The sequence below is a fragment of the Citrus sinensis genome, chromosome 3, assembly GCF_022201045.2.
Source record: "Citrus sinensis cultivar Valencia sweet orange chromosome 3, DVS_A1.0, whole genome shotgun sequence".
Classification (NCBI taxonomy): Eukaryota; Viridiplantae; Streptophyta; class Magnoliopsida; order Sapindales; family Rutaceae; genus Citrus; species Citrus sinensis.
Window position 1 is genome coordinate 5,415,198 of NC_068558.1, and position 14,371 is coordinate 5,429,568.

General features: G+C 32.6%; 1 protein-coding gene and 1 non-coding gene across 2 annotated transcripts; both read left to right on the forward strand.

Moving 5' to 3' along the window:
• Window positions 1-5,802: 5,802 nt before the first annotated feature.
• LOC102622265 (hypothetical protein) lies at window positions 5,803-9,898 on the forward strand. Its single transcript, XM_006477092.4, has 10 exons — window positions 5,803-6,182; window positions 6,798-6,857; window positions 6,986-7,025; window positions 7,682-7,860; window positions 8,000-8,038; window positions 8,240-8,326; window positions 8,518-8,578; window positions 8,954-9,078; window positions 9,442-9,533; window positions 9,664-9,898. The coding sequence occupies exons 1-10, from the start codon at window positions 6,135-6,137 to the stop codon at window positions 9,776-9,778; spliced, it is 846 nt and encodes a 281-aa protein (XP_006477155.2). The 5' UTR covers window positions 5,803-6,134; the 3' UTR covers window positions 9,779-9,898.
• A 266-nt stretch (window positions 9,899-10,164) lies between these two features.
• TRNAE-CUC (transfer RNA glutamic acid (anticodon CUC)) lies at window positions 10,165-10,237 on the forward strand. The gene has a single exon. It is a non-coding gene; the product is annotated as a tRNA-Glu (tRNA).
• The last annotated feature ends 4,134 nt before the right edge of the window (window positions 10,238-14,371 follow it).

Genomic DNA, 14,371 nt, shown 5'->3' on the forward strand with positions numbered 1-14,371 from the left:
ACTGTCGAATTTCTTTGCTTGCTTTTTTGAGCAAACCAACAAACCCCCACCAATGTCCTTAAAATTTCGGCAAACCAGCAACTCGTGAAATATTGCAAATCAACAAACCCAGGCAGATACCAATTCAAAAGAAATCTATACAGCCATTACTCGGGCTTATAAATAACTTTTTTTTTTCTTTTTTACTATTTAGGGTTACTTTGGGAATAAGTGGAATGTTACAAAATTGTGTAAACTTTTTTTATTAATGTTTTAATGGGGTGTGTTAGGGAAAGGGGTTTTAAAAGCTTTTTTGAGGGGTCCTAATAGCTGCATTCTTACATCTAGCCTCCCAAAATGGAAATAAAAACAAGACCCTTAGGCCTCGTTTGGTATGTCAGATTGGATTGGACCGAATTAGATAAGATAGGATTATATTAGATAACATTGAATTATATATAATACTATATTGTATTTGGTGCAATGTTGGATTGGATTATTAATAACATATCTTGTGTTTGGTATGCCATGGGATTGGTTAGTAACTAATAATATGTCTTATTTATTAATTTATCAAAATTATTTTAGATTTATTTTAAAATGACATGGAATTTAATCTAACTTAAATAAATAATTATTGGTAAATTTATATAAAAAAAGCAAAATCTTCCCTTATTTTTTTATATTTTACAAAATAATATCATTATAAACTTAATAAGAATACCGGTCCATAAACGAAAAAAAAAAAATTACCAAATGTCACTAGTTGTATAGAAGAAAATATTACATATCATTAATATCAAAAGAGTGTATGACATATATACTATCATTGGATGATGACATACCAAAAAAACAAAAGTCATCATCCAAATGAATTTACAAAACAAAGAGTGCCAGCAAAAGTCATCACCCAAAGTCATCACCCAAGTGCCAGGAGGTTATCCCACAAGCCCCCTCGTTATAAGATTTTGACACAGTGTTGGATTAAATGGTGGGCTCCACCAATTTTGTACTACAATTAATTTTGGGTGCCAAACATTGTAGAGTGCTGCTAGGTATCGAGAGGAACGAGAGAAGGACGACAGAAACGATATTCTCTCCTGCTGTTTCTCCTGTCGTTCCTCTCACTCATTAAACATTAAAAAAATACAAAAAATGAATAAAAAAATGACGTGAAATCCAGCTTTCACTTTCCCCACCTTTCAGTTTCCTCTCTCTTTCACTTTCACTTTCCTCAATTCTCACGTAGGCTTTACTTTCAAGCTTCACTTTTACTTTCCTCTTCCTTAGCTTTCATTTTCCTCTCTCTCTCTCACGCAGGCTTCACTCTTCACTTTCCTCTCTCACGCAAATCACGGCCTCCCTCTCCAGCCCGAGCAACTATTCACGACCTCCTCCCTCTCCAGCCAGCAACCGATCACGGCCTCCTCCCTCTCCCCCTCTCTCGGCTCTCTCGGCAAACATTAAGTTCTTTTTGTTTTAAATTTCTGTTATGTGAAAGATCTGGCGTGGAATTTAAGCGTATTGTGGAATTTAAGTTTATTTTTTTTGGGTGTTGTTGCTGGGTCTCGTTGGAATTTAAGCAATGTAAATTTTGTTGCGGGTTATGTTATGAATTTTGTTTTATTTCAACTTTGGTGTTTATGTTGTGAATTTTGTTGCGGGTTATGTTATGGTATGCAAAATTTATTTCAAAACTATTTGTTTTAGAAATTTTAGTGGGTCTCGTTGGAATGTAAGTTTATGGAATTTAAGCAATGTAAATTTTGTTGCGGGTTATGTTATGAATTTTATTTTATTTGGTGTTTATGTTGTGAATTTTGTTGTGGGTTATATTATGAATTTTGTTTTATTTCAATACTATTTGTTTTAGAAGTTTTGTAAATTTAATTTTTATGAAACTGAATATAAATGTTAATTATTTTGTGCATAGACAACAACCAATAAAATTATTTTGTGCATAAAATTTACGGTTCTATGCACATTCCTTAAGCTTGGCCGATCTATTGCTTAAGCTTGGCCGATCATCTCTCTCCCTCACGGTTCATTTTTATGCATAAGTGAATTAAGCAATTTTCTATAACAAAATGTTTATTAAATAGTAATTATTTTGTGCATAGACAACAACCAATAAAATTCCTTCAGCAAAGGTTTCAGATCACAAAATTACATTTAATTTTACAAAATAATATTGGATTTTAGAACTTCTTCAATTATTGATTAAAAATATGTTTTTAATGTACTACCAAAAGTGCCAACCAATAAATGATGAGTTGTGAAGTTGCGAGAATTAAAACCCCAGAGAAACTAATCTTGAAAGTTAAATACAAATTACCGAAACCGGATTAAGTGAATTATAATTTCACCTTTGCCCTCTAAAGAGTTTATATTTTCACCTTTCAACAATATGCAAGGCCATAACTTAATTTCTAGCAAAACTCAGGTTAGCTATTCAACATAAATACTTGAATATTGATGGGTAAAAAAGTACAACAACCAAACAGGAAAACCAAATTAATGATAAATAAACTGCATAATGCTAACCTCCAAAGTCACAGCAAATTCATCAAGCAAAACAAAAAGTCATCTTTCCAATACTAATAAACCAGAAATACATCAGCCAAATGGTTTATTGCGAATTTAATACAAAGGATACTGGCTTTAATGTGGTAATTTACAAAAAAAAAAAAATCACAGCAGTTTGCTATGCATGCCCGCTTTCTTCAACCCAAATTCCCTAGCTTTACTAAGTTGCTCAGCATCCACTCTCAATCTTTGAAAAGCGATACTCGATATCCCTTGCTGTGTTTGCCACCTCAGTGAGTCCAATTTTGTCTTTTGCTTCTCAATCCCCCTAGAAATCTCAGCCATCTCGTCATAACGCTGGAAGCATGAGGGAGAGAGAAGCTGGTGAGGCACGCTGGAAGCCGTGAGGGAGAGAGAAGCTGGTGAGGCAAGCCGGAAGCGTGAGGGAGAGAGGAAAGCGAGGGCTGGAAATAACTTGATAAGATTTCCCTCTGCACGAAGCGATAAATCAATCTTTCTTTATTCATTCTTTTATTATTTTAATGTTTTATGTAGTGAGAGGAACGAGAAGCGAAACGGCAGGAGAGAATGCCATTTCTCTCGTTATTCTCTCGTTCCTCTCGCTCCTTAGCATTTTCCAACATTGTATTAGGATAACTTTAGAATGAAATTATCCAATCCCATCTTTTTGTACTTCAACCAAACAAGGCCTTAATGAATAATGGGGTTAACCAAAAAGTCCGGACAGGCTCCACCCATATGAATTAGACTTAGATATGGGTTGAGAAATAGGAAGCCTGCATAGATTAGACCTGGATTATAATCTTTTAATTTATAAATATAAAAATATATTAAATTAAAAATCAAAATATTAGATTAATTTTTTTGTATTAATGTTTGCAATTTATTATTTTGTGTTACTAATATCAAACCAGGGCTTTTTATCATATAAATAAAAAATATATCAAATAAAAAACTCAAAATATTATATTAATATATTTTTTTAATATTAGTATTTGTGATTTATTATGTTGTATTATTAATATTTTGTGTATTAAATTTTTATTCTATTATGTATTAAATAATTATCTTTAATTTAATTTTTTTACTTTATTAAAAATTTATTTCAGAATAAGTAATGATATAATCACAAACTCTTGTACAAACTGATCTGGCATGATAAAATTTATTGAATTAAATATCTCTTGGCCCACATGATTTATTTTCATTATTTTGTATTTTCATTCAACTAATGAATTAATGCCACATTAATTTGTACAAAATAAATTTATATAAAAGTTTGTGACTGTATTATCACTCTTTCAAAATTAATGAAGGTCGAAACTCAATGCTCTTGATTTGGTCTGTTTAAATTTGAATGGACTTTTAAAAGGTCTACACTTATGCTGCGTTTACTTTTTGGATTGGAGTGGGAATCCTGAGGAGTGGGAATCCTTGGATTAGGAGTGTGGAGTGGGAGTGGGAGTAGGGTGTTTACTTAGACTAAATGAAAGTATGGATTGTCAATCAGAATCCTAATTATTTGTTTACTTTGTCTTGGATTGGGAGTAAATTGTTTTAAATTATAATTTTATCCTTATGTACAGAATTATAATTTATAATTAAAAAATTAATAAAAAATATTTGGAAAATAAAATAAATATTTTATTATATTTCTAAATTAATAATAATTACTAATATTCTTAATTATGTAAATCATAATTTTTTATTAATTTTAATTTAAATTATTAATAATAGCAACACAAATGAAATATTATTATTGATAAGATAGTACAAAATTAATATTTTTTTAGAATAAAATATTTATTATTATTAATTGAATAAATAATTAATATTTATTAAAATTAATTTTTAATATTATTAATTTAAATATAATATTTATTTATTTTTATTTTATTAAATTTTAATAAAATAAATATTATATTATTTTTTTTTTGAATATATATTATATTATTTATTTTATTAAATATTATATTATTTATTTAATTATAGGGATAAAATGAGAAGAAGGGGGAGTGGATTCCCACTCCCACCTCCTCCCATGGGAGTGGGAATCCCACTCCCCACTCTAAAATTGAATGGGACCCATGGATTCTCACTCCCACTCCCCCCTTTTTTAAAGTAAATAAACACTGGAGTGGGAGGAATCTACACTCCACACTCCAACTCCAGAAAATAAACACTACGTTATTCTCAATAACTTGAGCCTGGACCTAAATTTAGATTTGAAAAACCCGAGCCCTTAATTTAAGGACCCTAACCCTCAAGATAGTACAACTTTTTAGTCGCGCTCTAGCCAAAGTAAAACTTAATGCATGTGGGGGAGATCATGTTCAGTGGCTACAATTGTGCGGTGGTTAAGGAAGGAAGGAAGAAAAATAAAAAAAACTTTTCGAACGGATCCAATTAAACAGATGTAAAGTAGAATATTAATAAAACAATGTATTATTTTTATTTCATCTAAGCTCGAAGTTAGGCATGTCAGCAACGACTTCTAAAATCTAATAGCATATTTTGACCAATCTTATTTTACCGATCTTAAATTTTAAATTAATATTATTTATTTATTATAATTATTTTTTAATAAAATATAATTGAAATTAAATTTTTTTCTTAAATTCTTAATATATTAACTTCTCATTTCTCACGTCGCTCTAGTTTTTTATTTGATTCACAATTTAAATCAAATATTAACTAATAATTTATTTCTAAATTAAAATTAAGCAAAATTATATATTATCACACGAAAACAAAACTAATACCATCAATAACAATGAAATATATCACTTGTTCATAAAGTTTAATAAAACTCAATATTAAAACTCACCATATATTAGTGGAGATGGTAGATTCGGATAGATATGAAAATAGATGGTGGTGATTTGATGATGATAGTGAAGATACCATAAATAAAGTAACGGGAGTAATAGTTATGATAGAGAGAATAAAATAAAATAAAATATTTTTAATTTTAATAAAAATAATTTCAAAAATAATAAGATACATTCAAAAGTAGGATATTAATAAAATAATTTGAGGGGACAAAATATCACTACTCAAAATCTAAACAATGCCTTTGTTAGAGCCCGCTTTGTAAGATGCTCCAGCTATGAACTACGAAAACGAAAACTAGCATTGACGACTGATATGAGCCGAACACGTCCACATTTGTCATGTTTACCAATAGTATAATGCCACGTCCTACAAATGCCACATGTAATCTTCTCCCAATATCACACGGCAAATAAGTATACAAAAACCAGAACCCAGAATTTAAACCCGAATTGACTAGAAGAGTCATTCTAAAAGAATACCAGTCCAGTGAAACCCTCTGAGAAATCATCATTTGTTAGGGTCATTTCAGTCACTGAGATTAGATCTTCTTTATTCAATCTTTCTCCACTTCATAAACCACAGGTAAGAAAACGTATAACGAAAAGAAGAATTAACGTTTATGAAAATCAATGTTTTTGATCTGATCAAATAAATGAATACATCAACGTGAGTGTCCGAGATCTCAATGGCGAATTGACGATCCTTGAAGTCGAACGACGTCGTTTCTTCCTTCTCGGTTCCTTCAAAAGCTACAATCCTCTGCGTCTCTCGTTATGGCTGCACCGTTTTTCTCGACGCCTTTTCAACCTTACGTTTACCAGGTACTCGCTCTCTTCACAATTATGTTTAATTGTTTTTAAAAAAAATATTTCGTCAATTTCTGTTTGTTTGCTGAGAAATTGAGTTCTATTTACTTAATGTTCGTGACTAAAACGGGCATTGATTGAATTAAAGAGGCGTTATTGGATATTTTGTCAGAATTGCCGTCTCAAATTACTTTGGCGTTTGATCCATTTTGCTTTACCCGCGAAATTGAAGATCGTGGCTGCTAGTTTTTCAGCTAGGGTTTAGTTTTCGTGCACTAGTTAATGGACATTTTAGGTTTGTGTACATATTGTTGCATTTTGGCATATTTCTAACGTTTGTTAATTGTTTTATGTATCTAGGCAATTACAAACAAATCTTTAAAGCTAATTGGAAGTTACAAATAATCTATTCTTGATTCACCTATGTAATATTTAGGCTGCTTGCTGTATGTTATAATGGATTTTAGTTGTTGTCCTTAGGCTAAGTTCATTTTTGTTCCTTGTATGATTATGGTTCAATCCATGGAGCTTCTATGCTTACATATCCCTGGTTAGAGGAATAATTGAAGTTTTGTCGGTTTTGTTGATATTCTAAACGCGGAGTAATTTATGAGCTATATTTTACTGCAGAGTCCACAAGATGCAGTAATACCATTTCAGATTTTGGGTGGTGAAGCTCAGGTTGTTCAGGTACTTATGATAACCTCTCAGAATATTTCATGTTTTCTTTCGTTTATTTTACTGATTCCTTCTCTTGTTCCTTACTTTTTTATCTGCTACTCAAATACATTTTTCTTATATTGGTCTTGCATTGACAGATAATGTTGAAGCCACAAGAAAAGGTTGTTGCTCGGCCTGGTAAGTTTGCTGGCATTGGGTTTCTTATATCATTTTATTCTTGTTGGATAGTGAAATACATGTACAGGACAGATTTTGGATCATGTAGCTTATCTCTTTGCAATGTTCATATGTAATGTAATCACAGTCAATAGTCATACACCTGTCTTCCGAAGTCAGCATTTTGGTCTGTCCATTACACATACATTAATTTTTTTGACGCAGTGATCTGCTTTATGCTTGATCAATGCTCTTCCATTTTATGTCTCTGGGTCGTCTCATCTTGTCTTGCCTTTACACCCTTTTGCTAGTTGGGTATGCACCATCATCCTCCTGGCTTCAGTCTGTTATTCATTATTTGGTATAAGTTACCTTCACTGGCTAGGAAAATTTACTTAACACTCCTTGAAAATGTTGCTTGACTGGAAATTAGTTTGCCATTGGACCCTTGTAATAGGGACTTCTTGCAATGGATATTTACGTGCTTGCCGCTTGGCATGAGGATTTTGCCATAATGTTGAAGTAAAGACATGGGGATTGCTTCATAAAATAGACAATGTTGCCAAAGGCCATGTCCATGATACATGCAGTTCAATTTATGAATTTTGAATTGTAAGACTTGTCTTCTTCAGTTATACAGTGATGACTGGTTGAACTGAGAGACGAATAAATTTCAGGTTCCATGTGCTTCATGTCTGGGTCAATGGAAATGGAGAACATTTACATCCCTGAAAATGAAGTAGGTATGTGGCAATGGCTTTTTGGCAAGACCATCACTAGTGTAGTTCTTCGCAATCCTGGTCCAAGTGATGGATTTGTTGGCATTGCTGCACCTTCTCTTGCAAGGATTCTCCCGGTTTGTACTTTACATCATGCCGAATTTCTGCAATTTTTACATTTCCTGCATATGTGAACTTAACCCATGCTCCTGAAATGGTGTTTGATAAGACTAACTATAGCATATGGTTTTTGTTTGATTCCCTTTCATTTTACAGATTGATTTAGCTATGTTTGGTGGAGAGCTTTTATGTCAGGTATACCCAACTTGTTCACTTTAGTTGTTTCCCTGTTCGACTAAGAGTTTATTTAGTATTCTTCTAGTTGTTGTTACTAAATTTGGATATCTTGTAGCTGCCTGCTGCCGCATTGTTTAGAATTTATTTTTGTGGTAGAATATTACCTTTTTCTTATTTCACTAGCCGGACTTTTATCTGATTTTGTTAAATTGTTTATAGCCAGATGCATTTTTGTGCTCCGTCAATGATGTGAAAGTTAGTAATACTCTTGATCAGAGGGTACGCAATGTCATTGGTGGTATAGAGGTAAGTCGAGAATAACTGTCAGTTTTCCTCTGTGTGTGTGTGTGTGTGTGTGTGTTCACATGCCATGTGTGAGCTATTTGATTGCCTTCTCTGCTCCTCTAAGCAAATTGTTTTGCCGATTTCAATTTTCTCCCTTTTATTTTCTACTTTCAAGGCTTAATATATATTAGTTTACTTTAATGGGATTGTAGGGATTTCTGAGACAGAAGCTAACTGGCCAGGGGCTTGCATTCATTCTTGCTGGGGGATCTGGTATGTGTCTTTTGCGTTTACACTTGAAGATAAATTTTTCATGGCCAAGAATGAATTGAAACTGAACATAAATCAGGTTTTAAGCATTTCCTTGCCAGGAATATGTATTGGCCACTTGGTTCTAGGCAATGCTTGTGTACCTGGCTCTGTGTATTTATAACTCAATCACTAAATTTGTTTCTCCAAGCTCATTTCTTGGCCAAATAAGAGATTTTTTGTTCCCCTCTATCATACTTCTCCTTCTAACTGTTTAATTCTATAATAGTGTACTCTTTGATTATAGGTTGCCACTTCTGCTATATAATTTGCTAACATTCCTGGATTTATTACCATTTAGACTAATCATAGAAGCATTATCTGTTTCCAATTTGCTAGTTGTGCAGAAAAATCTGGAGGTGGGTGAGGTAATTACTGTTGATGTGTCTTGCATTGTTGCTGTTACTTCCTCAGTCAATGTCCAAATCAAATACAATGGACCCATTCGAAGGGCGGTCTTTGGCGTAAGTTGCTCCTATTACTAAGTTTCCTTGTCTCTGTTGACCTTGTTAAAGATTCTTGGTACTTGTGGATTGAAACCATTTAATTCTGATGAGATTGTTGGCTGAACAGTGAGTCTAGTGTTTGTAGGACATTGTGAGCTATGTGTGTGGAGTCCCGTAACAATTGTGGCTGCTTTTAAAGGAACAAATATTTAGTTTTGTGTAAGGACTTTGAAGATGAGTGCAGCTTATTCCAGCTTTATAAGACATTCCAAAGTCCTGTTCATTGGAGCCACTTGTCTTTTGAGGGTCCTACATTCATGATTTTGTGTATACATCGTTGTTTTTCAGACCCTTATGTTTACAACTATGGTGAAATTGCAGGGTGACAATTTAGTGACGGCAGTTGTAACAGGACCAGGCATTGTCTTCATCCAAAGTTTGCCTTTTCACCGACTTTCTCAGCGCATAGCTAGGTAATTTCTTCTTGCAGCATAGTAAAGAATTTCTTCCCACCTTTGAATTAGATTTTCACTTCCTTTGTTTTGCTTACCAAACAGTAATTTCGTGAGGTGTTAGTAAAATGAATGGTTTTATGCTTTGCAGGGCAGTTACATCTCCAAACATGAGAGAAAATCCAAAATTCTTCGTTCAGATTGCTATTTTCTTTTTTCTTGCATATGTGGTGATTGTATCTTCATTAATCTTGACCGACGTATGAACCGTAATTTTCTTTTCCTCCTTTTAAGGAACCCATAGTATAGTTTGTGTCATTTGTTGTTGATCTGCGATTCAAAATAACCTTAATATTTTCAGTTAAATGGAAACAAATGGTTACGAATTGGTTGTCTGGATTTTAATCATCTGTTGATATTTTATCCTCCAAATAAAGTCCTGAAGATGATGAAATTTGGGCAAATTTGTGTTTCTGCGATTCATAACTTTGAATTTTGTTAAAGGGAACAGTAGGATTCCGATCAGTCAAACTTTGCTGTCCGTGAGGACCATAAGCGTTGAGTCGGGTGATGAACTCGAGGTTCCTGGTCATTGTGGGGGGGAAGAGCAGGCTTTTAATATAATTTATCTAATTTGGGAGTCCACAGCAAATCCGTTGTAGTCTAGTCGGTTAGGATATTCGGCTCTCACCCGAAAGACCCGGGTTCGATTCCCGGCAACGGAATTTAACTTTTTATTGAGAAATGATTGAACCACGTTTCATACTACCGTGCAGGGATGTGCAACTTTTGGGGAAAACATGTTGTGAATTGATGATTTACATTCTAACAAGCATTTATTTCTTTTTAATTTGGAGACGCTATCCTGTAATTAAAGCTTAACCATTTACTACAGTCAGGACAACACAAATCAATATTTTTTAAACAGAATAATATTTTACAATCTCCTTAATTTATCTCATCAGCCTTCATTCTTCAATTAATCTTACAACAAATTTTAAAATTACATAAAATACTCATATACTCAAGCCTGAATTCTTGAACAAACTTTCCACAATCCATTATAATCTCTCCCTCTCTCTGTGTGAGAGTGTGTGTGTGTTGCTAATTTTATAAGAGAAATTTCCAAGCCTTTTATCCATAGTTGATGGATTATTTCACACTAATTTAAGACATTAGGTTTGGAGAAAATAACTTTTTCAGGGTGATGTTTCTATGCTAGGTTGATTGATTTTAAATTTATAGAAACTACTTTCGTTAAAATATTAATTTTTTTTTAGTTAAGTTAAAGAAAAAGATTATTTTTCTAGACTCATTTCATAGTTTTTGAAAATTTTAATGAGTATGTCGTCAATAGTTTAATCGTTAATGAAAATTTGAGAGTGTTCTACCTGAAATTAACTATTTAAGTTGATGAAGAAAATAAGTAAGTTTTATTCAAAAAATATTTTATTGTAATCATTTTAAAATTTAACATGAGCACTTTAGTAAATAAAACAATTTTTACACGAGGGTTTTCAATAAGAAGTTTAGGGGGTGCTCTACTCATTCTCTTATATACAATATATTCCAAGTCGGCATAGATTCTGAAGGTCTGGGCAGTTAACAAGAAGGGAAATTTTTAACACCCCTCTAATGGTATGATTATTTATCGATTAGGGAATCTTAAACTATAACTAGAATTATTAACAATGTTTATTTCATAAAATAAGAGCGAGAATTAAAATCATAATCGCGGTCAACTACAAATTAGAAATGAGAAATGAGAGATTGATTTTCACTAGGTTAGGAATCAATCTCCCACTCTTAGTAAGGGTGGACAAATAACTCAATCCGACCTAAAAAATAGAGTTTAGATCAAATTAGATTACTTACCCAATTCGATCGAGTGCTCTTTACTCAACTCGATTAGATTGGATTAAATCCAATCTTATCCGAAAAATCTAATTGGGTTGGTCTTGACAAAAAAAATAGAGCCAAATATTGACTCACTCTCTCGCACAAACAACAGTCGCTCACACACACAAAAAAAAACAAATCTTGACTCGCTCTCTCACATAGTCAACACAACACTCACACCACGCAAGCACTCACATATGCTGCGGCATCATTCACCAAACAGACAAATACATACATAGATTGAAGATGCTAGATGCAGTGCAGATGGCAATTAGAATGGCAGCACAGACAAACATTGCAGCAAGCAGTCACCGACTCACCAACGCAAACACGCGAAGCTAAGCCATCACGAGTCCGCAACGCACCGATACGATCTACTGCAGCTCGGCTGCCGCCGCCTCTTGCTTCATCAACCACTGTGATTGTTGCTGCAGGTTGCTCCACCTCAACTGACATCCATCGTCACCGAGTTTCTCTAAACTAAAGTTTTCATGGTATATTACTATGTTATATTAAATAATTATAATGGGGTTTATTGTTTGACATATTGTGGCATTAAATCATAATTGCAATCACCAAAGTTTATGAACTTGAATGCAATTTCTAGTTGAGAAACAAAAATAGAGTTGAGAATGAGTCAGTAAGAAAGGAAATAAAGCTCATTGATGTGTTAATCCTAACCTGATTTATGGGAACTCAACTCAACTTTTTGATCTGATCCGAATATATTCAAATAGGATCGGATCGAATTACAAATTCATGTTGAATTCAAATGAGTTTTTCTTCAACATGATCAACTTAGAAACCTGATTAGGTTGACTCGAACTCAATCCAAACTTAATTTTGTCCACCCCTAATTCTCAGGACCGATGATTTTACCCCATTAAAATGATGATATTCTGAAAATACTCTCATTTAAATTAAAAAAATATAAATAGAAATAAAGAGCAAATTCGTTACTGCTAAAAGCTCCCTCTTCGTCCCCGGTCATCACCTATGAAGCAACAGCTGATCGCCGGTTATCATGTCAGAGGCAACAATAGTCAGGGGTTGCAGCTGTCACATCGTAGAAGTCGAGACACCACTAGCGGCAGCGGTTGTATTTCGATGTGATGATGATGATGATGATGATGATGATGATTATTATTATTAAAAGTATTATAATTAATTAGTATTAATGTGTTAATAATATTATCATTAAAAATTAATAACAACAACAACAACAATTTTGGATAATAATAATCACAATGAAAATACAAAATAATAATTATAACAATAGTTAGTTAAGAAAATTTTAATAATTTGTAATACTTTGATTCAAATTCTAAGATAAAGTATACCAGTTAATGACAATACAACTCATTCTCATTTCAATTCTTATAACTAAAAATTTTATTATAAAAGTAAACAATTTATTCAAATTTCCATTTCTTATTTCTGATTCTCATTTCACTCATAACAAAATTGAATATACTTTTCTCTTACAATCTTGGTCTAATTGTCCTTTACCCTTCCCCACAAATAAATTTTATGGGTATAAATCTTATAGTTTCAATTGTTGATGTAAATAAACATATTAATATTTTGGTCTATTATTTTAAGTTTGCAAAAAATTAATTTGAAAAGAAAAGGTAGGAAATAATAGCTGGAGAAAAATGGAAGACAAGATGATGAGAAAAGTAAGTTTAGTTACAACAAAAACATGCGGGATTACAACAAGCAGTTGGCTGATGTAATCAAAGCTGCTGAGGAAAATGAATCTGCAAACCCAAGTCCGAAGTGAACGATGAGGAAGATGATGTCAAGAGAATAGCCGTGAAGGGTTCAAAAGTTGAGTTTGCGTTAAAATCCATAATGTAATACGTGGCTGTGTCAAAGAGTTTGAACAGAGCGAGGAAATTGGTAAAGGAGTCTAATTACATGTATGCCCTTAAATTTAATCGTAGACTCCTAACTTTAAGCGCACCAATGCGTGCGGAGCTCAGAAAAATAGCATGGCCAATGAAACTTTAACACGTATGGGGGGAATCAGATTTTTGCAATTATATTACGATTGGGTGTTGAAAGGATACTTACGGGTAGAGTTGGTAAAATGAGTCATCGGATCGTGTTCGTGTCGTGTTAAATTTAGGTCAATTTAAATCTGACCCATTTAATAATCGTGTCAAAATATTGAGACCCAAACCCGACACGAAAAAATAATCGGGTTATCCAATAACCTGTTTAATATCTATATATTGAATAAAAGTTACATCAAATATTTACACACTATCATACATACATATGTACATACATACATATATAATTTATCGATATTATAAAATATATATATCGACCAATATATTACACATTTACACTATGGAGGTTTTAATTATATATATATATATATATATATATATATATATATATATATAATATTATAAAATATACATGTCTATCAATTTTTATACATTTACACTATTGAAGCTCTAAATATATTTAAAATTTTATAAATAAAACATTATGTTTATATTCACCCTTTTAAAGAATAAAAAAAGAAAATCATTTCTAATATTTGAATTTTAATGATAAGAATATGTAAATTATTTTAAAATAGAAAATATAATCAGGTCATTGATCGAATAAATGAGTCAAGAATTTTAACCTTAACCCGACATGAAAAAAAATTATATTAATCCGAATCCGACTCATTTAATAATTATGTTAAATTTAATGATTCATACCCATTTATTTATGTTTGTGTTCGTATCGGGTAATCAAATCATATCAAATTTTACCGACTCCACTTACGGGTGCTAACAGCAGTAGTCATGTTCCGAATCGTGGCCCACTCAAACGTTATCTAGACACACCGCGTAAATCAACAGCATGAGAGACGCAAACGCGCTCTTAAAAGGCGAGTATTAGCACGAGCACACAAAACGCAAACTTCTCAGCCATTACCCGTGCCGCGCAAGGAT